Source organism: Mastigoproctus giganteus, chromosome 4 (assembly GCF_048544385.1).
Source record: "Mastigoproctus giganteus isolate SK-2022 chromosome 4, ASM4854438v1, whole genome shotgun sequence".
NCBI lineage: Eukaryota > Metazoa > Arthropoda > Arachnida > Uropygi > Thelyphonidae > Mastigoproctus > Mastigoproctus giganteus.
The window spans coordinates 185017515-185045458 of NC_143578.1; the positions used below are offsets into that span (position 1 = coordinate 185017515).

Consider the following 27944-nt stretch of genomic DNA (forward strand, 5'->3'; position numbering starts at 1 on the left):
TTTATAGGATGCCTGCTGCATCAGAATTACTGCAAGAACTTTTGTTTAAGAGAATAATTATGCATTATGAGTTAAGGAATGAAAACCCATACTTGACTTTATTGTTTGCAGTTACTGAGTGGCTATTATTTTTCTTTCCTTATCTTTTAGTTATTTTTATTATTTCAGAATAAAGTACTACGTTACTTCTAGTACTTGCTTAATAAGCAGTGGCTTTAATTAACTGCATATCATTGTTTATTTTTTGTACAGAAAACCTTTGGAAGGATTACTTTACAAGTATACAAATGTGGTGAAAGGTTGGCAGTATCGATGGTTTGTACTCAAACCCGACACAGGAATGCTGGAATATTATATGGTATTAATATTTATACATTTTTAAAGCACTTTAAAGGTTTTGAGGCATGGTATGTAGTAGACTGTATTTTACATCTGTAATATTTTTAAAAATAATGGGCTCTATATTTTACAAAAAAAAAAAAGTGGCAATTTTTTCCCACCACTGGCATATTCTGTATTTGTGAAAATGTTAAGATGGATTGTAGATCTTATTTTTCTTCCACTTTAAATCCCATTTCAGCAGCTTTGTAAGTGAAATAATTAAAGGATGTATTTAAATCTAAGAAAGTTAGTTGTAAACTGGATATAAGAAAACTTTCTTTTCTTACCTTGTAGCTTATGCAAATCCTAGCTTTTATACATGCTGCATAAACTTAATATCATTTTTCAGTCCAATTAACATTTGCACACCCCCTAAACCTGGGCACCTATACATGGGGAGGGGACCTCCCATTGATGCTGCTGGCCTTCCAGACTAGCATCACTGGGATCCAATGCCCATACCTAGGTTCCAGGGTTACATCATTGGAATCTGGTGTGTGCAGCTGTGCGCACACACTCGGAAAGGGGGATCTTGATGGTTGAAGGGCCCAGCCCTAATACACCACTTTGGCCTCTGCTTCAACAAGACAGGAGGTCCCAGATCGGCTCGACTGGGATTGGTGGGTGATTCTTACTGCTAGGGTTAACTGCATTCCAATGTCTCCCTCTCTTCGGTCCTGGGACGCAGTAAAGACTTGTTGAAAATGTGGGTATGATGCTTCTAAGCGAACTTGGCATCCCATTTGTGTACACAGTACCTGTTAGTTCCCAAATGGACATCCCCTCATAGGACTCAGTGGTGGGCAAGGTACTTTTTACTTTGTAGCTGAACTTTTTATCTTACTCTCATGAGTAATTTAAATCCCTCTTTTTCTTCTGGAGCCCCAACAAGGTCCCTACCTAACCGATCCGATGACACCAATAATACCAACTCAAAAAAGCCCAGAACTGAGGATAGATCACCACTTTTCCTCATTCTCCATTCCACCGCAGAGCAGTCACTTGGGAAAATGTTACCCTTCTTCATCCAGAAAGGATTAGAAGAATTGGCAGGATTTCCAAAATCTGTCAAAAGGCTGCATTCTGGCGACATTTTAGTTGAGGCTGCAAGCCTCAAATAAAATGCACAGCAACTTCTGAAAGCCACATCGATAGGGAGAATTTTCATTACCCCCATAAAACTCTGAACTCTTCATGTGGTGTGATATCAGAGTAGAACCTTCTTCATGGCTGAACAAGAGAGCTGCTCTGAATTGAGAGAGAGACCAAGGAGTGACAGCTGTCAAATGAATATCGATGTGAAAGGATGGGAACCTTGTCTATACCCAAGTTCTCATCCTAACATTCAACAACCCATGGCCTCCAACTTCTATAAAGGTAGGTTTCTTAATCTGCCCAGTGTGGATCTACATCCTGAACCCACTGAAGTGTTTTAAATGCCAAAAGTACGGCCACTCACAAACAGTTTGTTGTGGCTCCCCTGCCTGTGGTGCTAAAGATCACAAGAGCAAGAAATGTTTAGCTTCTAAGCCAAATTGTACTAACTGCCAAGGAGAGCACCCTGCATACTCTCGAGCATGCCAGCGGTGGAAGGATGAAAAAGAAATTCAGAAATTAAAAACAGAGCTGAACATATCCTATCAGAAATCCAGAAAACACATCCAATCAATAAATAGTGCCAAGCCCTCATATACCCAGAAAGCTTCTGGGAAGAGTACTATCAGGACCCAGGCTGATATGACTATTCCACCAAGGGAATCATTTACTCTCATTGCGTGCTATTTATTAAGTTCCCAAAAGCCCACCCAAAAATCACAGCCAGGTGCCACTTCTATATCCTTACCTCCTAGTGCTCCACAACTTCCAAAACAAAGTACTAAAGAAACTCCAAAGAAATTGGAACAGTGACCTATAATCTAAGAAACAGTGGATGTGGAAGATAAGTAGGCACAGGATGAATCAGTCTGGGAACGCTTTGCAGAAGAAGAATTAATGGATACAGGCCAATACCCAGTCGTTCCAAAGAAAGAAAAATCCGGCACTGAGAAAGCAAAACCCTCAGCCCTTCGGAAGCCAGCAGAGAGACCCAACAAATCTAAATAATGGGTACATTTAAATTTCTACAATGGAATTTCCCTGGATTCCGCAGAAATAGTGATGACATCAAGGCTCTCCTGAGTAAGCTTGAGCCAACTTGATTTTGCTTAGAGGAGATGTATTTTAAGGCAAATGAGGACACTTACTTGTGTAACTATTCAGTTATTCGCAAAGACAGAGCTGGAGATGGACCTGCCCACGGAGCAGTTGCCATCCTTGCGAGTAACCACACCCCCTTTCAAGCTACACCACTTACCAAAAACCTAGAGGCTTTAGTGGTTCGTCTTACAGTAGGTTTCCTCTTAACTATTTGCTCCATCTGTTTGCCACCTGGGAACGGCATTCCCCAGGCAGACCTTGATAATCTCATTAAGCAATTGCCAACCCTTTTCTATTATTAGGGAATTTCAGTGGACATAATACTCTATGGGGTAGTTAGCATTAGCATTAGTAGAGGCATATGATGCAAGAAAGCAAGCTTATGCAGCATCAGCCAAAAAAAAAAAAAAAAAAAAAAAAAAAAAGCACTTCCATTTCACCCCTCCGAAATACCTGTCCAGCTGAGCCTTAAATTTATTTAGGCTATCAACTTCCACAACAAGGGATGGAAGTCTGTTCCACCAACCAACTACCCGCTGGCTAAAGGCAAATTTCCGCACATCTATCCTACATCTGTCTTTCCTCAATCTGAATTTATGCCCTCTCAGGTGATTATTCTGAGCAAGAGGAAGCATCCCATCGGCATTGAGCATGCTCAAACCATTCAAGGCTTTATACACCTCTATCAGATCACATCGCCGGTGCCTAGTCTCCAGACACTGTAATTTGCAAAACTTAAGCCTTTCTTCATAAGAGCAACCCTTTGTTCCATTCACTAATCTTGTTGCCCTTCTCTGTACTCCTTCCAGCAGCTCTACATCCTTCTTGAAATGAGGCCTCTGGACCTGTATACAGTACTCAAGGTGTGGCCTGACCATTGCTTTATACAAGGGAATAATCACCTCCTTATCCCTACTAGAAAAATTCCTGTATATCATTGACAAGACACCATGAGCTACTCTTGCAGCCCATCTGCACTGCTCAGAGAACTTCATATCTGCCTGCACAATTACACCCAGGCCTTTTTCATTCTCCACCACTGTCAGTGTAGTACCACAGAGTTGATACGTTGTTCTGGGGTTGCTGTTTCCCGTATGTAGTACTTTGCATTTGTCAATGTTAAACTTCATTTGCCACCTCTCAGCTCATCTGCTCAACCTTCCCAGATCCTGTTGCCGCAGCACAGCGTCAGTAGTGTCCTTAACAACCCTGCCAACCTTTGTATTGTCTGCAAACTTGGACATTAAGCTTGATATACCATCATCAACATCATTTATAAATACAAAAAACAATAATAGACCCAACACTGAACCCTGAGGGACTCTACTAATAACATTAGTCCACGATGAGCAGTGTCCATTGATTACCACTCTCTGTCTTCTCCTTCTCAACCATCCCTTTATCCATAGCAGCAATTTGCCTCCAATGCCACACTGCTCCAATTTGTGCGGCAGTCTTCCATGTGCAGCAGTCTTCCCTGTGCAACAGTATCAAAAGCCTTTCTAACATCCAAATATATAATATCAAAGTTATTCCCTGCATCCAGTTCTTTTGTGACTGCATCATTGGGGATACTATGATGTTTTTGTTAAGGGAAAGTCTTGCCTGACCAATCAAATTGGTCAGGCAAGACTTTCCCTTAACAAAACGATGCTGTGTCTGAGCTATAACTGAAGTCTTGTCTAGATGATCCTGCAGTGCTTTTTTTTTTTAACCAGTGCCTCCATTAATTTTCCTGGAACAGAAGTTAAACTCACAGGTCTATAATTACTTGTGTCAGCCTTTGATCCTCCTTTGTGAATTGGGGTCACATTTGCACATCTCCAGTCTATGGGTACCTCCCCTGAGTCCAAAGAAGCTCTCATAATTATGGCTAAGGGTTTGCTTACTTCCTCTGCTGCCTCCTTTAATATAACTGGATAGATCCCATCCACAGCAGGTGCCTTTTTTATGTTTATCCTCAACAATTTCTCCTCCAGTTTCCTCTCAGTTATTACAAAATCATCTAGCTCACTGCCAGAGTTTACTTCACCTCTGGCATTCCCCTTCGTGAATAACTCCTCATGTGTGAATGTAGATGCAAAATACTTGTTTAGTTTGTTAGCCACCTGAGAAGGATCCTCAAGTGTTGAACCATCAATATCCAGTGGACCAATCTGATTCATCCCTTTCCTTCTAGAGTTTTCATAGGTAAAGAACTCTTTTCTGTTTTTCTTTGCCAAGGATTTCTCATAATCTGCCTTTGCCTGCCTAATCTCCTTTGTGATTAGGCAGGTTACAGACCAGCTTATATCTATCATAGGCTTCCATGTCACCCATTAATTTATATGTATCCCATGCATTTTTCTTCTCTGCCATATATCTGATTAGTTCATCGGACATCCATTTAGGCCTAAACCTTGAACAATATTTCTTAGTTGGTATGTAAAGCCTAGTAGCTTCCAAGATAAGTTCTTTGAATGCTTGTCATTTTGAATTTGCTGTTGGTAACATCATCAGTTGATTCCACTGTATAGAATTTAAATATTGTCTCAGACCATCTTAGTCGCCTTTACGAAAGCAAAAACCCTTCCCTTTACCCCTGATGATAGTTACCTCTTTGAGTAAATCCCACTTCAGCACACTGTGATCACTGCCATCTAGTGGTTCCTTTATCTGCAGATTCTTAATGCATGAAGAATCACTACTGATAATACTTTCCTGGCCCTTGATCTCAGTGAAGTACGATCCTAGGCTGATGACCTCATATTCACAGTGACTGCAGACTCCAGAGCCCTGCTGGAAAACTTAACCAACCAAGCCCTGAACACACTGCAAGAATTGGCAAAAAAGAATCAACTAAATATCTCCCTGGCAAAAACCAACTCCATCCTGCTGAAGGGAAAGCTAGACATCTGGCAACCTTCCCCAGATAAAAACCAACCAAGCAACAATAATATTCACCAAGCAGCCCAAATACCTCAGAGTCATACTGGATCAGAACCTCTCCTTCCAAGACCACCTCAAATATACAAGGGTTAAAATCAGAGCTTACACCGCACTTATCTCCAGGGTGGCCAGACAGGACTGGGGACTCGGCCGGCGAACTCTCCATCTTTTTTATAAAGCAGTTTTCACACCAATGTCGCTAGAGCGTGGTACAACAAGGCCATGTCTGCCGTCAACAAAAGAATTATTGACACCACTCAAAGAACAGTTCTCACCATCACCTGTGTGTGCTGCACGATAAGCACACATGCTCTGCAGATCCTTGCAGGCATCCTCCCTCTGGATTTAGAGATAGTGCACAGGAGACTCCTACACCACCTAGCCAAGGGTACCAGAAAAACCTGCCTCGGCTACACTGCGGACCTAGGAAATGATCGTGCTGCAGAAAAGAGAAGACTCCAAGCTTACCTGGTGCAAGTGTGGCAAGAACAATGGAATCACTGCCACACTGGAGAAATTACTAGGAAATTTGTGCCTGACGTTGGCCGGATCTTCCCCAAGACACTGAGCTGATTCTCACCGGGACTGCGGCCAACATATCTTTTAACGAGGACCCGTCCTGTGTTTACTGAGGCCTGGAGAGCTGGCAGCACCTTGTGTATGACTGCCAGCTCTGTGACGACTTCTGCAACATCCTGATAACAAAACTGACTTACTTACCTAGAGGACAGGAAAACCACCTGCTAGACACAAGGGAGGAATATTTGGCATTCTCCGACTTCACCCAGGAGCTCTTCACAAGGCAGAGGACATTTATTGTCGTGCAACGCCACTGACATACCCCCGTAAATGTGACAACTTCACCGGAATGGACATAAGCCCTATGAATGACAATACTGCCGGACTTGACATCCACCTGGACCTGACACTAATGGATGCTCAAGATCACGAACTATTTGATATCAACCACTGAAGCACAGAGATGAGGGACGACAGATGGACAGGACAATCGGACCTGACATTGACAGACTCGAACCAATGCGATATTGACCTCATCAGAGACATGGACATCTACTAGGACCAGATGTTTACCAACTGATGATGACATGAGGTGGCTTGCTGCTGGCATGCCTCATGGGCGATCTGCTCCACACTCCCTTTTGTGGTGCCTTTACTCCTGTTCCCTGGAGGGGGAAAGGACGATTCTGTCCCCTCCCCTCCCTGCCACCTCCCACTCTCTTTCCTCCTGGTGGGGCCTGGGTCAACCTCACTGACCATATTGGGGTTGCCTTCTCTATCATCCTCATACTTCTACCTTTCACCCCCCCCCCCCAGTCTTCGTCTCCCTCCTCTACTCTACCTATACACTAGTGTATGTCCCCAAATGCCAAAGTTTAATTACGTCCAGATTACATCATTTATAATCCTTTTGGCTTTTCCAATCCCACATGAACTTTTTTTTTATTTTTTTATTTACAAAGGCCCATTTAAATCTCAGGAAACTAGGTGGCAGGGCCTGCCAGAGTAAAATATAGAGCTACTGAATACCCCTGGTTTGCCTCCACGAGGCCAAGTGTGAGCAACGGTGGGTCCCAATAGGGCCCCAATGGCCAAATGGCCAGAAGAACAACGGTACATAACATTACACATATACATAGCCCACACACTTTTAAATTTCGGCCTTAACAGTGAACTGTGACACACAACAATGTATAAAACATGGAGATGGGGAACCCCTGGTGCCATTAGACATGAAAACACTTTACACTTTACCTACTAACAACATGAAAGTAGAAGAAACTATACAAATAAGCAAGTTGAAAATGTCAAATTTGGGTGAAATAAGAGCTAGTGCTATAATATTGTGCAAGATAGATCAACTCAAGAATTTGAGCTTGAAGAAATTATAAATGATAATATACAAGACAAATCAATTTCTATTAGCGATCCTGGAAAATGGCTAGAAATATTAAATGACAAAATTAAAATGTGATGTTCATTGAAAATAAACCAGAACAAGCAAAAAATAGTGTTTTTCCAAAAGTTTATCATGGCAGTTTTTTTTTTTTTTTTTTCACATTATTATGAAAAAAAATTGCCAAATGGAGAATTAACCTTCTGAAATTGGTTACTTTATTCAATATCACAAAGTGCAGTATTCTGTTATAATTGCAAATTGCTTTCTTCTGACAATAATATTCCACTCATAAAAGGTGGATTCCAAGATTGGCAACATTTGTCTAGACATCTCTTCATGAAAAAGGTTTTTGTTCATGCTGAGTGCATTAAAAATGAATTGATCTGAATACAAAGTTAGAGTTGAAAAATATGATAGATTGACATTCATGAGAGTTTAGGGCAGCAAGAAAAACTACAATAGCAAGCAGTATTAAACAGAATTGTTTTGTGTGTGGGCAATATTTAGCAAAAAAAAAATTGACTTGATGAGGCATGAATTCAAAATTACTTGATAACAATAATGGAAACTTTTTACTGTTAATCCAAATTATTTCTAAATTTGATTCCACAATGGTGGATCACATTCAAAAAATTTAAATAAAAAAAAAATGCATGCTACATTATTTAGGGAACAAAATTCAAAACAAGATTTGTATATTAGCCAATAATATCAAATCTAAAATTTTAGAAATGCTTAGGGAAGCTCAGTATTATTCTTTAATTTTGAATTTCACACCTAATACCAGTCATCAAGAATAATTAACAGTTATTCTAAGATTTGTAGTTTTTTAATGTAAAGAAACATCAAAAATTGAAATTAGAAAACATTTTTTTGGTTTTTGCCTAATTAATGATACTATGGATTTTTTTTTTTTTTTATGTAAACTCCAAACACGAGAGGTATTAGAACCTATAATACTTAGTACCATGCTTGGGTTGGAGGTTGAGAAGACGAAAGAAGATATTTGTTAACATTGGACTTGAACTTCTATAGACTGTAATTTTCAGAAAATACATATGAAGGAAGGTTGCTCCATAAAACGGCAGTTGAATGAATAAACGAGGAAGATGAGAAGTTGGTTCTGTGAGTTTGAAGTTGGACAGTAAATGGATGTTGGCTGGTGGCAGCATGTGTTCGGACTGTTTTGAAAGAGAGAGTGGGGATTATAGAAGCCAATTCAGAAGAACAGTGCCCATGGAAATATCTGTAGAAGAGACATGCAGCAGAAACAGTACATCTATGAGACAGCGAGTGTTGAGAGACTCTGTTAGAGATGAATCATTAATTAACCTAACTGCCCTCTTCTGAACGGAATCAAGAAGCCTGAGAGAGATTTTGGAGGCACCACCCCAGATGTGGGAACAATATTCGATGGTACGGTGGATTTGCGATTTGTACAGAGTGAACAGCTGTTTGGAAGAAAAGTAATGCCGAGAGTGAAAAAGAAAACCAAGCTTTTTAGATGCAGAGAAAGCAGTATTTGTAATGTGCTTGTGCCAAGAGAAATTAGAAGTTAGGGTAATCCCCAAAAGAGATATATCATTTTACCTAGAAATCGGAGTGTCACCAAAGATAACAATAGGAGCAGAAGAATCCTTTTTGCGAGATATAAGACAAGACTGTCTTATATCTCGCAAAAGAAGTTTTAGAAGGATTGAAATCAACTAAGTTGTCTTTGCTCCACTGGAGAATTACCTGGAGATTGACATTTAAGGAATTGGTAGCAGATTTTCGAGAAGTTGAAGCTGATTGAGCAGGGCACGGTTTCTCAAAATGGAAAGTGGAATGCAAGGTGCTATCATTGGCAAAACTGTGGATAGGAGTTTCAGTCAATGGAAGAAAGTCATTAATATACAAGAGGCAAAGAGTGGGGGAAAGAACTGAACCTTGTGGAACACCGGCATTAGTGGAGAATACAGAGAGCCATCTACCATCGCCCTCAGTGAGCATTCAGAGAGAAAACTGGATAACCAAATACAAAAAAACAGTTGGCAAACTATAAGATGGAAGCTTGTTTAGAAGACCTCTATGCCAAACATGATCAAAAGCCTTTGAGATGTCAAGAGCAATTGCTTGTGTTTCACCGAACTTTTCCATTGAATTAGTCCATAAATGGGTAACATAAGCCAGAATATAACCAGTGGATCGACACTGATGGAATCCATACTGGCGATCGTTGATCAGATGGAAGGATTCTAGGTAGTTTAATAGTTGGCGGTTAATTAATTTCTCCATTACTCTAGAAAGAGTAGAAGTAATTGCAATGGGATGATAATTGGATGGGAGAAATATGTCACCCTTTTTCTCTTTCGCTCTCTGTGTTACTTTTCTTCCAAACAGCTGTTCACTCTGTACAAATCGCAAATCCACCCTACCATAGAATATTGTTATCACATCTGGGGCGGGGCCCCGTAAACCTCCCTCAGGCTTCTAGATTCCATTCAGAAGAGGGCAGTTAGGTTAATTAATGACTCATCTCTAACAGAGTCTCTCCACTTCCTGTCTCATAGATGTACTGGTTCTGCCACATGCCTTTTTTACAGCTACTTCCATGGGCACTGTTCTTCTGAATTGGCTTTTATAATTTCCGGTCTCTCTTTCAAAACAGTCTGAACATGTTGCCACCAGCCAAACATCCATTTACTGTCCAACTTAAAACTCACAGAACCAACTTTTCATCTTCCTCATTTATTCATTCAACTGCCATTTTCTGGAACAACCTTTCTTCATACGTATTTCCTGAAAATTAGTCTACAGAAGTTCAAGTCCAATGTCAACAAATATCTTCTCTCATTTTCTCAACCTCCAACCCAAGCACGGTACTAAGTACTATAGGTTCCAATAACTCTCGTGTTTGGGGTTTACATAAAAAAAAAAAAGAAAAAAAAGTTGTCTACGTATAAACATGATGCTATAGCACAAACCTATATGTTATTTATTTGTTCTATAATTATTTGGTTATGAAATTCTTTCTAACCTAAAAATGTTGTCAGTAAAATATTAAAATAAGACCATTAACTTATTAGAATCAATAAAACAGTTAAAGAAACTAAATGAAATTATGCAAAATTTAAATCAGATAATCCCTTGAAATTAGTCCAAGTTTTCCTGCAGAAAATGAGTATAGCAGAAGGAAAAAAAGAAAACTGTTTCAGTATTGAATGCGAAAATGAGACAGTTTCAGACCTGAAAAATGATTTCGAGATGGTTGATCCAAAACATTTTCTAAGAATCAGAATTTATTTTTTCTTTCCAATGTTATATACTACAAATAATACAATTGAAGATTTCTTTGAACAACTGAAGGATTAAACATTAAAATGTTCTACATAAAATGCAGATAGAACAAATTTTAAAATATTGTTCTGATTTTGAATTAAAATCATCAGATGCCACTAGCAAAGACTGCCTAAAAGATATTATTGCTGTAGATCTAGCAGAAGAAATTAAAATTATTCATAGTTACATTTCGTTTGAAGAAAATTGAGGTCCAGAAGAAATTTTCATCACCATAGGCGCATTATGGTCTTGCTGCCCTTGCACCATAAAGCCCATAAACAAACAAACAGAAGAAATTTTAACTTGCATATTAAAAAAAATAATTTAACTAATTCTTTCCCAAACATTTAAATAGTTCTAAGAATCATGTTAACAATTCTAGTATAGTGCTACTCAAAACTAAAATTATTAAAAAATTATATTCATTCATCAATGGGACGAGACAGACTACTCAATTATTTAGCTCTAATTTCAGTCAAAAGTGAAATCGCCGAAATTTGAACATAAAGAAACTTACATTGGATTTTGCTAAACGAAAGCAAGACACATAAAATTTGTTTAAAATTTGAATTGATTATTTTATTCTGTGCAGTTTTTTTTTACTTTATTTAAAATAAAGTCATAAATATTCTAAAATGCCTATTTGTTTTATGTGTATTTTTTTAGGTTTTATTTTTGTTTTGTTTGTGTTAACAAGATATCAAACATTATTCAAAGAGTATTTTTTAGTATCAACTACAACGGTTGATTCTAAACATTTTTCTGAGTGACAGTAAAAACATAAAACTCAAATGTCATCCACATAAGTGCTAAGTGTAAACGAAATTAAGCCTTCAAAATTACATAACTTTTTTTTTTTTAAATTAAAAAGGGTGACAAAAAAAGTTTGCACCATGGCAGTAATACACCCAGAACAGCCCTGATCCAAATAATAGCACCAGTATTTAGTATAGAGGACAGAGGTTATAAATGGAATATGTGGTCAGCAGCAGCATATTGATGAAGATTCTGACGTGAGAACTTAGCACTTTCTGTAGTAATCATTGCAGATGCAAGGTGCAAACTTTACTGAAACATATCACATTCCCAAATCTTGTGTAAAAATTGATTGGAATGTCATTGAAGAAATGTTAGCTTTACTAGCAACATTGTAGCTAGTTAAATATCAGTCACTCCGGATCATATCACAAAGAGAACTAATCTAATTGAATTATTGATTTTTGAAGTTTGGGGGTGGCAAGAGTGAGGATCATCTTCAACAGACAAGTGGCCCTCTTTAAAATTTGTGAACTATTAAAAGTTTTTAAACTATGTGTGTATCTTCTGTGAAAGTTGTTTTTAAGATTTTGTAGGTTTGTTGCAGCTTCCTAGTTTGAAACAAAATTTAATGCCAATTCACTGCTCAGTAAAATCACTCATTTTAAAATGCAGTGAAACACACACAAAGGCTTTTATTCACTATGTGCTAATTCAGACTGCCTGCAACTCAGTGCAATGGCTTGATTTCAAGATACAAAATCAATCTCTGAACTTTTCGATCATCCTTTTATAAGCTGTTGTAAAGTGATTGAGGTAAATACTGTAAATTAAAGGGAGGAAAAAATTCCCCCCAGTCATAATTCAGAACACATTACTTTGACTTGTGGCCATCTGTGACACTATAATTCAGAATTCACCAGTTAATTTTCTTTGTGGTTCCTATTAAAATAAAATGTAACATTATAGCCATTGATATAAAATTAATGAAACATCAAATAAATTATTATTCATATCAAAACCATGTTTGAATGTACACGGCATTCATAATATTGGTTTTTGTAGTTTTTCATCTATTAAGATAAACCATATATCATTCAAAAAGCCTTAACTAGGAATGAAGTTTATAATAACCAGAATTTATCAAGTTAATTTTAAATATGAAATTAGTAATTTATGCATTTGTACAAATGGCTGACTGACATTATAAATCAGGATATATAAGTACAGTGATAACACTAAGTGTTGCACATATGTGCAGGGAACTGCAGTGAACCACATTTGTCATAAGCTGGTGTTAGACTGGTGTAACTTACTCAAACCCTTAGCAGATCCTCATACAGCTAAGAGGAAAACACATTATTTACACAGATATTAGCTCTGCTTTTGATGCCGGACCTGCTTTCTCTGTTCACTCTTCTAAACACTTTCTTTTCAGTTTCAGCAAGAGATATCCTCAATAACAACTTCTCACATTACCAGTCCATTCCCTCCATAATTTGTAGTTCTTTCTTGAATTTATTCAAACTATCCACTTCCACAACAACAGATGGAAGTTTGTTCCAACAATCAACCACCATCTGGCTGAAGGTAAACTTTCATATAATTCAGCTCTGGAGAGACTGTGCAAGGCTTATGGGGGGGTAGAATTTTTCTCAGCATGGTCTGTGCTTGTTAACAGGAGAGACTGTTTTTACAGGGATGGGATACACTTAAGTAGTTGTATAAGTGGTGTAAGATTGTTTGCTGATGCTATTAAGGCAGTGGTAGCTGGGCTGCTATGCTCTGTTAGCTATCAGAACATGGCAGCCTGGAAAACGAGGTGCTGGGGATTTCGAGGCTTGCTGGTGTTCTTTATAGAACAAGCAAATACATTTGCTTTGTTAGGTTATTAAGAGTAAAAACAAGTGCCTGTATACTTGCATATATACCAGTGCTAGGAGCATAATAAACAAATTTGATGAATTTGAAGTTCTGATCAAGTCAACAAATGCAGACATTGCGGAATTATCGGAGACATGGTGTCACTCAGATATAAGGGTTTAAAATTTTGAATATGGGTAGTACACTGTGTTCCCCATATTCTCATTCTGTGAAGTGTTCTTTCTGACAGTGTATACAGAGAGGGGAGGAGTTATACTTTAGATAAAAAGCACATAAAATCTAAGGCTATGCCTCCAGTTGACACAAGTGGCCAGTGCAATGTGGAGTCTTTCTGGTGTGACGTAAGCACTGGGTAAACAAAAATGAGAGTAGGAGTATTTGTTATAGGCCTAAAGACTGTGATGAATATAATTAGCAACTGTAAAGATATAAATGAAGTGGGCCAGTAAATTCAGAATGGGACACATGCTGATATTATGCTTGTTAGATACTATGATGTCTTCCAATTAACTTGTACTTTTAGCTGGCTGCTTAATGTGGCAGCGGAGTTACTCTGCTCACTATGATGGTCATTCATTTAATTATTAAATTATACTATAAATAAAATTACATATATTTCAGAAATTTTATGGCATCAATAATAAAAAGAAAACATTCAATATAGTGTGTAATAAATATTTCTGAATTGTTGTTTTCCATGTTAGTAAATTGTTTTATTTCTGCCCACTATTCTTATTCAGAGAAACAAGTATTTGTAAGACTTTGTATCTTACGCTGCACTTGCACTGACCCATAGAGAAGGGACTAAAATTATGATGAACTCAGGGAATACACAATTATTTTATCCAGAAATTGTCGCCATCATAAAATTATATAAAGAAAATTAAAAGGCTACTTGCAACTATATTTAAATAAAAATTAAGCATTTTAAAATAAACTACATAGCAGTCTGTATATTACAAAAATCAAAAAAAAATCCCAATTTCTCGGGAAATGTTTTTGCTTTTACCTGGAATCGGGAATTTTAAAGTTACTATTTTTTCCCTTGAATTCTCAGGAAGAAACCCTAGAATACATGCAATTCACAATAAATGCATTAATAAATTAACACATTTATACAGTATTATAAGTTTAATAATATCTTTGAAGATGAATGACCACTGAGTCAAATTTTTATTTTAGGTAGATGAAATAAAGAAATTAAGACCAAGAGGAGCTGTTTACTTAGCTGTAAGTAAAAGAAAAATACTGCAGCATACATATCTTTTTTTATTTTTATTAAAGAACTCGCATTCTTTTATTTGTTGAAGTTGTGTAATTTATGCCCTGGGAGAGGGGGGAAATACAAAATATTGGGGAAATTAGTAAACTAGATCTTGGGAAGTTTGTTTAATCAATTTGTTGTTGACCACTTGCTCCCCTTAAATGATGCTTGATAAAGAGGCCAAAATATATTTCATTTCAATTTAAATGGATTTCAAAGTAGCCATACAAGCCCAAAATGTTTTAGTATTTATTAATCAAGAGAAATTTTTAGTCAGATACTGTTATTTACACTGTAAAGAATTTTTGACTCATTTCTTTCTATACATTAAAATAATTTTCCTCCTAATGATGTTTATTCAGCCAATGGTAGAAGAGTGATGCGAGTTATGTGGTAATACGTAACAAATACAAAAATATACATAACAGAAGCTTGTTTTACTGTGATAAAACAAACTTCTGTTTAAGTGTGGTCATGCGCTATGTTTATCTGACATGACCACACGATACCATTCTTGATTTCCATATATAACATATTTATTTAAATAAACTAAATGCAACAAGGCATAATATTTTAAGAGTTTAAGATTCTATATCTATATAATATTAAAGAAAAAAAAAACTATGATCGTAGTGTGAAAGGCACCCACCGATGAAAAGCCAACTAGCTTTGAAATGGTACTGTCTGGGTGGTGGTCCCACTGAAAATAAGCGACAATAGTCTTCTTTATTAGTGAAGCGTTACTTATTCGAGGTAGTACAATACATGGTAACTCGTTGTGAAGGATCAGCACAATATTAGATACAGACGAAATTATGCTTTTCACACTGCAATCATAGTTTTTCTTTAAGAGTTGTCTATCGTGTATCTACACTGATATTATATAGATATAGTAATGTATTTATGTATTCATAAATACGTTACTGAGTCACACAGAGCCAAAAGCTTCTGTATTTTATTTTATCAAAAGAAGCGAGCAGGGAACGAAGCTCCCAAGTAAAATATTAATAATCTCTTAGTTTCGTTGTAGATGGTTGATACATTAACCATCTGCAATTTAGTCATAATGGAAGAGATTAACAATTGCAATGTAGGGGAATTCAATAAATTTCTCACATGTGGTAACATGATTTATCACATGTTATCATTAAACTGTGTAACTAGTAATGATAAAAACAAGTTTGTTTTTGCCATGATTAGTCATACAGTTTGATGTATAAAAGCTATTCATTTATATGTTAAAATAATCATTACGTTGTTTATTATATATAATTGCACATGCCTGTAAGAGGGGGAGAGAGAGAAAGAAAGAAAGAAAATACCTATGTCCTTGTTTTTATTATTTGTTTTTTAGGAGCATTAGCAACTAGGGCCATATTGCTCCGGGATATGCGGTGGTCATTCCCTGACCTTTCCGCATCCTCCGTATTTGGTGGTGACGGGCTCGAACCCCGGTCTAATCAAGAAGCGTGTGCTACGCACTGTTGCTCCTTCCCACCTGGCTACGGAGGCGCCATCTATGTCCTTGAGAAATTTTTGTTGTTTAATACTTTGTAATCCATATAACACACACACACACACACAAAATGATTTTTCAGGACGTTAATACGTATATATTATAATTTAAACGTGGAGTTATTTGATAAAATCTGTTGCAAAATCCAAATATATGATGCTGTTAAATGCTATGTCAAGTTCAATTCCCACTAAATATTCATTGTATCCAATGAATTTCATTTTTATGGCAATACCTTAAAGGCAAAAGGTTTTTATTTTCAGTGAATTGAATGAGCTGAGCAATTTTTTTTTTTTTTTTAATTTTAGCTAGAGTTAAAAGGGAAAAAACCTTGAATGAAAATTTATTTATTTAAATGCTATTGAGTGTGTTTAACAAGAGAAGCGAATGCAAAAATTTATTTTTATTTCGTTACACAGAGCAATAATAAACTACAATAAATAAATTAGCTTTCGGCTGGGTGGCAGCCTTCATCGGATTAAAATACTTGAATGGCAGTTGGAATAGAGATGCACTGCCAGGATGGTGCGTGAGGCACGTGGTTAATTGTCTGTTGATGTTTGTGGCTGTGACGCATGGTGGTGACGTGGCCAGCGTTTGTCTATGGATAGAATTACTGACTCTGTGATGGGGTTGACCTGACAACCGCTGTTCCTGTTCAAAGCGGTGTCCGAGCATTTTATATTTAGCGATTCCAACCAGGTACGCCTCAGGTAATGGTGGGACCTGTCCACAACCACGACATCGCGGTGTGGGTCGATGTCGTGGTGGGTTGTCCAGACATGCTCGGCGATAGCTGAGTGTTCTACGTCTGCTAAACGGATCGCCCTTTTATGTTCTGAGAGACGTTTCTCGAGTCGACGTCCAGTCTCTCCAAAGTAGCAGCTCGTGCAGTCACGGCAAGAGATGCGATAGACCAAACCACTCTGTAGAAGGGTGGGGACAGGTGTTTTTATGTTGGAAAGGAGAGAACGCAGTTTCTTGCCTGGGAGTTGGATGCACTTTATCCCATGCGATCTTAGGATTCTACCGATCTGCTGTGACAGGTTGGGGTAGTATGGGATGAATGCCCTCGTGGATGACTCGTCACTGTTGGCGTTGCTGTTGGGGCCCCTCGACGTGGGCACCTGTACGTGGTGAGGGGACCTCCCAGTGATGCTGCTGGTTTACCAGATTAGCATCACTGGGATCTAACGCCCATACCTTGGTTCCAGGGTTACATCTTTGGAATCCGGCGTGTGCAGCCGTGCGCCGCGACCCGTGGAAGCGGAAAGGGGGATCCTGGTGGTTGAGGGGCCCAGCCTTAATACACCACTTTGGCCCCTGCTTCGACAAGACGGGCGGTCCCGGACCGGCTCGACTGGGATCAATCGGCGGGTGGTTTTATACTGCTAGGGTCAACTGCGTTCCAATAAGTCTCCCTCCCTTTGGTCCTGGGACGGGATAAAGACTTATTGGTAACGTGGGTATGGTGTTCTAAGCGAACTCGGCGTCCCATTCGTGTACGCAGTACCTGCTAGTTCACGAGTGGGCGCCCCCTCGTAGGGCTCCGTGGTGGGTGAGGTACTTAGGCATCAGACATTTTTTCTTTACTCCTATGAGTAATTTAAATTCTTCTTCTGGGGCCCCAACAAGGCCCCTACCTAATCGATCGTCGGAAGAAAGTGAGAGCAATTCTGCTAAAAGAGCCAGAACTGAGGAGAAAACACCATCTGTGACACCGCTTTTCCTCATTCTCCATTCCACAGGAGAGCAGTCAATAGGGAAAATGTCACCTTTCTTTATCCAGAAAGGATTAGAAGGGATGGCAGGTTCACCCAAATCCGTAAAACGGCTGCGTTCTGGAGATATTCTTATTGAAGCATCGAATATAAATCAAGCAGAAAAAATTTTGAAAGCCACATCTATAGGGGGAATACCCATTATTGTAACCCCTCACAAAACTTTGAACTCTTCACGAGGTGTCATATCAGAGTGGGATCTCCTTCATGTTTCTGAAGAAGAGATCTGCTCTGAATTAAAAGAACAAGGAGTAACAGCTGTCAAGCGAATATCCATGCGTAAGGATGGGAATCTTGTCCCTACCCGAGTTCTCATCCTAACATTCAACACCCCAAGGCCTCCAAGTTCCATCAAGGCAGGGTACTTAAACTGCCCAGTGAGGATTTATGTTCCAAACCCACTGAGGTGTTTTAAATGTCAAAAGTACGGCCACTCACAAACAGCTTGTCGTGGTAACCCTGCCTGTGCTCGATGTGGTGCTAAAGATCACGAGAGCAAGGAATGTATAGCTCCTAAGCCTAACTGTATTAACTGCCAAGGAGAGCACCCTGCATACTCTCGAGCATGCCAGCGGTGGAAGGACGAAAAGGAGATACAAAAGTTAAAAACGGAGCTTAACATCTCCTACCCAGAGGCTAGAAAACGCATACAACCAATAAATAGCGGGAAGCCTTCATATGCTCAGAAGGTTTCTGCGAAGTGCACTATCGGTACACAAACAGATATGACTATACCACCAAGAGAGTCATTCACGCCGATTGCCCGCTATTTATTGAGTTCACAAAAGCCCACCACAAAAACACAATCAGCTGCTACTCCAATATCCGTACCTCCTAGTGCCCCACCACTAACAAAACCAAGTGGTAAAAAAGAGCAACCAAAATTAACAGAATCAATGGATGTAGAGGACAAGGAGGTACCGGACGATTCAGTCTTGCAACTCTTCGTGGAGGAAGAAATGGACACCGGACAGCGTCCATTCTTCCCCAAAAAAGATAAAGCCAAGACTGATAAAAGTAAGCCCTCAGCACCTCGGAAACCGCCTGATGGACCCACCAAGCCAAAATAATGGCTAAATTCCTACAATGGAATTGTCGTGGATTCCGGCGAAATACAGATGACATCAAGGCCCTCCTGCAAAAGCACGAGCCAGTTTGCTTTTGCTTGCAGGAGACTTATCTAAAGGCAAATGATGATCCCACCATGCATAACATCACAATCTTTCGTAAGGATAGAATTGCGGATGGTCCTGCTCATGGAGGAGTGGCTATCCTTGTGAATAATCAGACTCCAGTTCAGCCCTTGCTAATTACAACCAGCATAGAGGCTGTTGCAATTCGCCTTACAGTGGGATTTCTATTAACGGTCTGCTCTATTTATTTGCCACCTGGGACTGATATCTCCCAGGAAGACCTTGATGATCTTCTAACGCAGTTGCCTCCCCCTTTCTTACTTCTCGGGGATTTTAATGGACACAATACCCTGTGGGGTAGTGCTAACATCAACGGAAGGGGACGAGTCATAGAGCGTATGCTCAATGACAATGACCTTTCCCTTCTAAATACTGGAACAAACACCTTCTTCCACATGCCTACCCGTACTTTTTCTGCCATTGATCTCTCTATCTGCTCCCCTTCTCTACTCCCTTCACTCACTTGGGAAGTGGAGGAGAATCCATACGGAAGTGATCACTTCCCTGTGATAACCTTGTTACACAGTGGGAGACCATGTCTTCCCTTCAGGTTACCGCGGTGGAAGATTGATCAGGCTGACTGGACTGCCTTCCAACATCAGGCAAATTTTGATCGTAGCACAGTCAGTCAGGAGCCTATCAATGATGCAGTTAAGTACATCACAGAAAATATTGTCCAAGCAGCTGCGAATGCTGTTCCAAAAACATCTGCCCGGTTTCCACCATTTCCCAAACCATGGTGGAATTCACAATGCACAGCAGCCAAAAAGGCTCAAAACAAAGCGTGGGGGATATTCCGTCGATATCCTACCACGACCAACCTTATAGCCTTTAAACGTGCACGAGCCAAAGCACGCTACATCCGTCGTCAGAGTCAAAAGGAATCGTGGATCCGTTTTACATCATCTATTAACCAGTCTACCAACTCTAAGGTAGTCTGGGAAAAAATCCGGAAAATGAAGGGTAAATACACAGCACACCCCTCATCGGTCCTTGAATATAATGGATGTACTATTGCAGACTCTACTGCAATAGCCAATGCTCTTGGGGAAACATTTTCTAAGATCTCTGCAACGTCATCTTACTCCCCAGAGTTTCTGGTCTTAAAGTGCAAGACTGAAAATCAGGCCCTTAAATTCACATCGAAGGGTTCCCACCCATATAATGGGCCATTTACTATCCACGAGCTAAAAACAGCACTTGCCCATACAAAGGCTACCGCTGTTGGACCAGACAACATCCATTATGAAATGATCAAACATCTTTCACCAGAATCCATGGACTGTTTGCTTTTCATGTATAACAGAATCTTCCTTGAAGAGCACTTTCCGGATACCTGGCGCAAGGCAACTATACTTGCTTTTGCTAAGCCGGGAAAGGATCCTAAATGTCCAAAAAACTATCGTCCTATTGCTCTGACCAGCTGTCTGTGCAAAATATTGGAGAGAATGGTCAATGCTCGTCTCTTATGGTATTTAGAATCGAACGACCTTCTCTCCCTCTTTCAGTGCGGCTTCCGAAGAAACAGGTCCACACTGGACCACTTAATTAGACTGGAAACATCAATCCGTGATGCTTTCCTAAAAAGAGAACACTTGGTGTCCATCTTCTTTGACATGGAAAAAGCGTACGACACAACTTGGAGATTTGGTATTTTAAAAGACCTTTACAATCTCGGTCTGAGAGGCCACCTTCCCATTTTTATTAAAAACTTTTTATCCTGCCGTTATTTCCAAGTTCGTGTAGGATCCTCCCTTTCACGGCCTTTTTATCAAGAGGAGGGGGTACCGCAAGGATCTGTCTTAAGTGTTACGCTTTTTGCCATTAAAATAAATTCTATTTCTGAACAACTTCCTCCAACTATAAACAGTGCACTCTATGTCGATGACTTCAGCATATTCTCTCAATCATGCAATATGAGGGTTATTGAGAGACAACTGCAACAAGCTATTGACCGCGTTAACACCTGGGCCACGGCCAATGGATTCAGGTTCTCACCGGAGAAGACCGTTTGCGTCCATTTTTGTCGCAAACGTAACCTCCACCCTGAGCCTGAATTACGACTTGGACAAAGCACCATTCCAGTTGTATCAGAGGCGAAATTCCTGGGACTCATTTTTGACAAAAAGTTGACATTTGTTCAACACATTCGTCAGCTACGTACGAAGTGTACGAGAGGGCTTAACATCCTCCGCTCTCTCTCTTCTACCTCTTGGGGTGCAGACCGATGCACTCTTCTACGTCTGTACCGTGCACTTGTACGTTCAAAATTGGACTATGGGTCTCAGGTATATGCATCTGCCAGAAATAGCGCTGTTCGTTGGCTTGACCCCGTCCATCATCAAGCCATCCGCATTGCTACCGGTGCTTTTAGAACTTCGCCTGTCCAAAGTCTGTACGCCGAAGCAAATGAACCATCTTTGTCGCTTCGGCGAATGCAGTTGTCTCTGCAATATGCCTTCAAGCTGAAGTCCCTGCCGGACCACCCCACGTGGACATCCGTTTTCGAGCCACGATGGGAAAATCTTTATAACACACGACGCAATGCCAATCGGCCATTCGGCATTCGTGTTCAAGAGCTACTCAATGAGCTTAACATCTCGGTAGACAAGGTTGCTCGATCATCACAGGAGCCCCTTCCACCCTGGCATGCACAAACACCAGCATGTGACTTCTCGCTCAAACTTGCGACGAAGTCTAATACTCCGCCCTCTGTCTACTTTCAGCTCTATTCACAACACCGTGCAGAACATTCTGACTTCTTGCCAGTTTACACAGACGGCTCGAAGTCGGAATCATATGTAGGATCTGCTGCTGTTTTTCCAGATAAAACCATATCAGAGCAGATACCTGTTAACTGCAGCATTTACACTGCAGAGCTGCATGCCATAGAGTTAGCTCTAGATCACATAAGAAAACACCGTTACCAACGGTGTATTATATATGCCGATTCAATGAGTGCACTACAGGCTTTATCAGCGATGTCACACACCAATCATCCAACCCTGTCCCGAATTCAGCAGATAATATACAGCCTCGATGCAAGCGGATTCGATATCCGCTTCTGCTGGATCCCCAGTCACATCGGGATTAGAGGAAATGATTTGGCTGACACTGCAGCCAAATCGACAGCCCTGACGGATAATCTTGACCTGTTAGTCCCCTATACAGACTACAGGCAAGTGATCCGTAGTAACCTGCAATCTCAGTGGCAAGATTCGTGGCATCGACTGATTACTACAAACAAACTATGTCGAATTAAGCCTGTGATCCATCCTTGGCGGTCCAGCTTTCGCAGGGATCGCAAAGAGGAAGTTGTTCTTGCTCGGCTCCGCATAGGACACTGTTATTTGACACACTCCTTTTTGCTGAGGGCTGATGACCCTCCTATGTGTGAGCAATGCGACACCGTTTTAACCGTCGAACACATTTTATGTGATTGTTCTAGTTTTATAAATGCTCGTCTTACTGCTTTTACCCATCTGACTGATCCGTATACACTCAGTCAGATTTTAAATGACAACGACAATGTGTCAGCAGTTTTTAAATTTTTAAAGTCGATCAATTTGTATACAGTCATATGAAATAAACAATTTGCTTTTGTCATTGTACTGATTTTATGACTGTATGCACCTTAAGACGAAGTAGCTTTTTACAAATTGCCAGTCTTACCTTTTTATATTTTAACTTTTTCCTGGCGCACTATAACCCTGCTGTTTTTGCGCCACAAAAATCAAAATCAATCAATCAATCAATCAAGCGTTGCTGTTGGTCGTCACGTTGTCGCGTGTTTGTAGATCACACCTGTCAAGGACGTCGACGGGGTAGCCACACCTCGTAAGGTCTACTTTGACTCTGGTGATCTCTTTGCGTCTTTCATCTGCGGAGCTGGAGTGTGTCCAGGCGCGAGTTAGCAAGGTTCGGGCAGTTGAGAGGAGGTGGCCCCGTGCGTGTGCTGACTGGAAGTTGGTAAATTGGCCAGCACACATAGGCTTACGATAAACTGCCATCTTCAAGCATGTGTCTTCGCGCCGGACCAGTGTATCTAGGTATGGTATAGAGTTGTTCGACTCCAGCTCAATCGTGAATTTTATGAAGGGCGATAGTGAGTTGAGGTGGGTTAGGAGTCGCTGACCTGAGTCTCTAGGGATGACTACGAACACATCGTCTACATAGCGACACCAAAAGGCGATGTGATCTGGTGCGTGTGTAAACGCACGTCCCTCTAACTCCTCCATCACGATGTTTGCTGTGACCGAGCTGACAGGGGAACCCATGGCTGTGCCATGTATCTGATGGTAGATCGAGTCATTAACATGATTGCACCCCCTGTTAAGCATTCCCGACCCTATTTACACCAAGGTAATCAATACTTTATGTTACCAGGCCGTCAGAGAATCAGATCGTTATTGTGCCCGACAGAAACGTAAGTTCAATACTTTAATTAATGAATCCCATCAATTTCGGCGCCAGCGTAATGCCCCTCTCACAAATTGCATGGATTTCGTATTGAACCTAAGCAGCAAGCAGTTATCTGCAGAACAAATAAACTTATTGACCCTTGGCATGACATTTGCGGTTCTTCCAAAGCACCCACCAATCACCAACATCGCCTTGGGTGTGGAAGCAAGCTTATCGCGCCTCCCAGAAGATGTAGCCAATGCAATCCGCTTAAAGACTGCAGCAGTTCTACACCGTGCCCGTCCCGTCTCTTCAAACCTCAGCCGTATACAGATTTCTACCCTCAAGGCACTGAAACGGGATTCATCCATCGTCATTCTGCCGGCGGACAAAGGCCGTCGTACGGTTGTAATGAACCACTCTGATTACATGGCGAAAGCCTTACTGCTCTTACGAGACACTACCGTCTACAAACCCTTAACCATCAACCCCAACAGGGCTTTGGAACGATGGGAGTCAGAGGTGAATATCCTCATCAACACTTGGCTGAAGCAAGAGAAAATCACACAGTCAACCCGTAATCACCTCCGTGCCTCCGGGTGTCAGATCCCACGGTTTTACGGCCTACCGAAGGTGCACAAAGAAGGCACACCACTAAGACCTATTGTATCCTGCTGTGGATCGCCGACTTAAGAGCTGTCCAAGTTTGTCTCGAGACTTCTTTCTCCTCTAGTTGGCAAGACCACCTACACCGTCTCCAACAGTGTTGAGTTCATAGAAAGGATCCGCACTATATCCATCTCGCAAGATCAAGTCATGGCATCGTTCGATGTCGTATCACTCTTTACCTCCATCCCAGTGGAACTTGCCATCTCTTGTGCAAAACAACTCTTGGATAATGATGGAACCCTTAGCGGCAGAACTAGACTGACGCCTGATGACATTTCCGCCGCCCTCAGACTATGCTTAACAGGGGGTGCAATCATGTTTAATGACTCGATCTACCAGCAGATACATGGCACAGCCATGGGTTCCCCTGTCAGCTCTGTCACAGCAAACATCGTGATGGAGGAGTTAGAGGGACGTGCGTTTACACACGCACCAGATCACATCGCCTTTTGGTGTCGCTATGTAGACGGTGTTCGTAGTCATCCCTAGAGACTCAGGTCAGCGACTCCTAACCCACCTCAACTCACTATCGCCCTTCATAAAATTCACGATTGAGCTGGAGTCGAACAACTCTATACCATACCTAGATACACTGGTCCGGCGCGAAGACACATGCTTGAAGATGGCAGTTTATCGTAAGCCTATGTGTGCTGGCCAATTTACCAACTTCCAGTCAGCACACGCATGGGGCCACCTCCTCTCAACTGCCCGAACCTTGCTAACTCGCGCCTGGACACACTCCAGCTCCGCAGATGAAAGACGCAAAGAGATCACCAGAGTCAAAGTAGACCTTACGAGGTGTGGCTACCCCGTCGACGTCCTTGACAGGTGTGATCTACAAACACGCGACGTGACGACCAACAGCAACGCCAACAGTGACGAGTCATCCACGAGGGCATTCATCCCATACTACCCCAACCTGTCACAGCAGATCGGTAGAATCCTAAGATCGCATGGGATAAATTGCATCCAACTCCCAGGCAAGAAACTGCGTTCTCTCCTTTCCAACATAAAAACACCTGTCCCCACCCTTCTACAGAGTGGTTTGGTCTATCGCATCTCTTGCCGTGACTGCACGAGCTGCTACTTTGGAGAGACTGGACGTCGACTCGAGAAACGTCTCTCAGAACATAAAAGGGCGATCCGTTTAGCAGACGTAGAACACTCAGCTATCGCCGAGCATGTCTGGACAACCCACCACGACATCGACCCACACCGCGATGTCGTGGTTGTGGACAGGTCCCACCATTACCTGAGGCGTACCTGGTTGGAATCGCTAAATATAAAATGCTCGGACACCGCTTTGAACAGGAACAGCGGTTGTCAGGTCAACCCCATCACAGAGTCAGTAATTCTATCCATAGACAAACGCTGGCCACGTCACCACCATACGTCACAGCCACAAACATCAACAGACAATTAACCACGTGCCTCACGCACCATCCTGGCAGTGCATCTCTATTCCAACTGCCATTCAAGTATTTTAATCCGATGAAGGCTGCCACCCAGCCGAAAGCTAATTTATTTATTGTAGTTTATTATTGCTCTGTGTAACGAAATAAAAATAAATTTTTGCATTATGAATCCAGAGCACGTAGGCCTGTTTTATTAAGAGAAGCGAAGAATAAAGATTATACAATTCTGTTTTTGCTTGTTTTTTTGCTTTTTGGTAATGCTTTAAAAGCATTTTTAATTTGCTTTACTGAAATTATTTTTTGTTTATTAATTTTCTTTTCACTTTTTAATGATGTTGGCTCTTGGGCTGTTGGTCAGAATTTGTTGCCTTCACAGTGAAGTCATATCAGCCATGGGAAAAGCTAAAAAGTTAAAAGTTTTTCTTTTATAATATTGTTAAAAATTTTACACTGTTAGATTGAATTGCTTTGTCATTGTTAATGAGTGTAGAGGGATGCAAAAATTTTGCTATGAAGTGCAGCCACAACATGTGCAGAAGGAGAACCAGTGCCATTAATAGGAATGAAGCACACCAGATTTTCTCATATAAAACAGCTCAACTCAAAATTAAAAAGACACTTACTACTTTTGAAATTTTTAACACCGGCCAAAGAGATACCCTGTAGAGGAACAAAAGTTAAATGGTATTGCTTATGCCTTTGATAAAAATCTTACATGTCTGTTTGCCATTACTGACAAGCACAGTGAGTGCAAAAATTGCCATGAGACATGGCCGTAATGCATGCTGGGGAGAAATCAGCTCTGACAGCAAGAATAAAGCAAGCCTGATTTTTGAACTCGGAAACAGCTCTGATGAAAAGTAAGGTGTTACATACTGCTTGGAAATTTTTTAATACTAACTCAGCATAGAGAAACAAATGTGAAAAGCTGTTGGTAAAAAATTTTGCACATCACATACACTGCCAAAGTGGTCTGCAAAAAAAAAAAAAAAAAAAACACAGTCTGTGAAACATGCTTTTTTTCTTTTTATTTATTTATTTTTTTTCTTGTAGGTTCCACTTTTGCAGATTTCCTTTCTGCAAGTGTTATGGCAGCAAGGGAACCAGCACCAACAGCAGAAATGTGTGCTATAAGCCTCAGCTGTACACTACCAGGGGCCATTGAAGGAAACACAGCCATAGCAAATGCAGTAGGAGAAAATGAGCTTAGATGGCAGATAAAATTCAGTTCCATTCAATAATTTACATTTATTTGAATATAGTAATGTCTTATGTAAGCAAAAAGAAACATTTATGGATTAAGCTGTTGTTGTTGTTGTTGTTGTTATTTGGTTTTTAGGAGCATTAGCTACTAAGGCCATATTGCTCCGGGAATGTGCGGTGGTCATTCCCTGACCTTTCCACATTCTCCGTATTTGCTGGTGACGGGCTCGAACCCCGGTCTAATCAAGAAGTGTGTGCTACGCACTGCTGCTCCTTCCCACCTGGCTACGGAGGCACCCTTGGATTAAGCATACAAGCCTATAAAATTACAAAAAAAAAATAGCAAATTTTTGTAATACCTCCATTCAATTTTGTTTTAACAGTTTTTATCTGTTTTGGCAGTCTTTTCAAATTAGACAAATCATTTAAAAGTTGTGGAACCAAATTCAGACTTCAAATTTCATTGTAGAAGTATATTGAATAATCCATACTGAAATGCATATAAAACCATATATTTTTAGTCTGGGAAGGGTAGCAGCTTTGAAATACTTCACATTTTGAATAATACAGTCAATACAGTCTTTATTTAGCAAAATAGCACATGTTATAACAAGTGTTTTAACGTTTCCTCAAAGAAGAGCAGTTATTTTTTTTATGGTGGTCACAGGCATAGAAACGATATTTAAGTTTTATTCAAAAGTGTTTCTATGTTTAATAGTTGCTAGAAATCTGATCACAGAAATGCTATTTAACTAAATCACAGACACAGAAATGCTATTTAGCTTTTAAGGAAGAATGTTTCTATGTTTAATAGTTATTAACAAATCTAAGAGCTTTTCTGTTTTTTGTCTAATTTAGCACTTCATACATTTGATGCTAATTTTCATTTTTAATGTGCTCAATATGAGATGACTATAATTTCAAATCAGAAATCCATTGTATACACTTATCAATTCTTATTTTAAGATCCTCTTCAATAATGATACAAATCAATTGTTCTTTTCTTGTTTTCTGTTATGCTCCCTCTAAGTTTGTTATTGTTGGAATGGAGATTTAATGCTGAAATACTATCTTTATGCTGAAATACTATGTTTGTAATTAATAGGACATGCCTTCTA

At 40.2% G+C, this 27944-nt stretch overlaps 1 protein-coding gene across 2 annotated transcripts in view; it reads left to right on the forward strand.

The window, feature by feature from the left end:
• The window catches only part of LOC150087253 (oxysterol-binding protein-related protein 11-like), a 359580-nt gene that overhangs the window by 27148 nt on the left and 304488 nt on the right, over positions 1 to 27944 (forward strand). The window contains exons 3-4 of one of the 2 annotated variants that reach the window (XM_090371101.1): positions 253 to 358; positions 14567 to 14614. In XM_090371101.1, the coding sequence (XP_090227227.1) occupies positions 253 to 358; positions 14567 to 14614 (154 nt within the window). The remainder of the gene's footprint in view (positions 1 to 252; positions 359 to 14566; positions 14615 to 27944) is intronic. The other variant, XM_090371102.1, reaches the window with a different exon arrangement.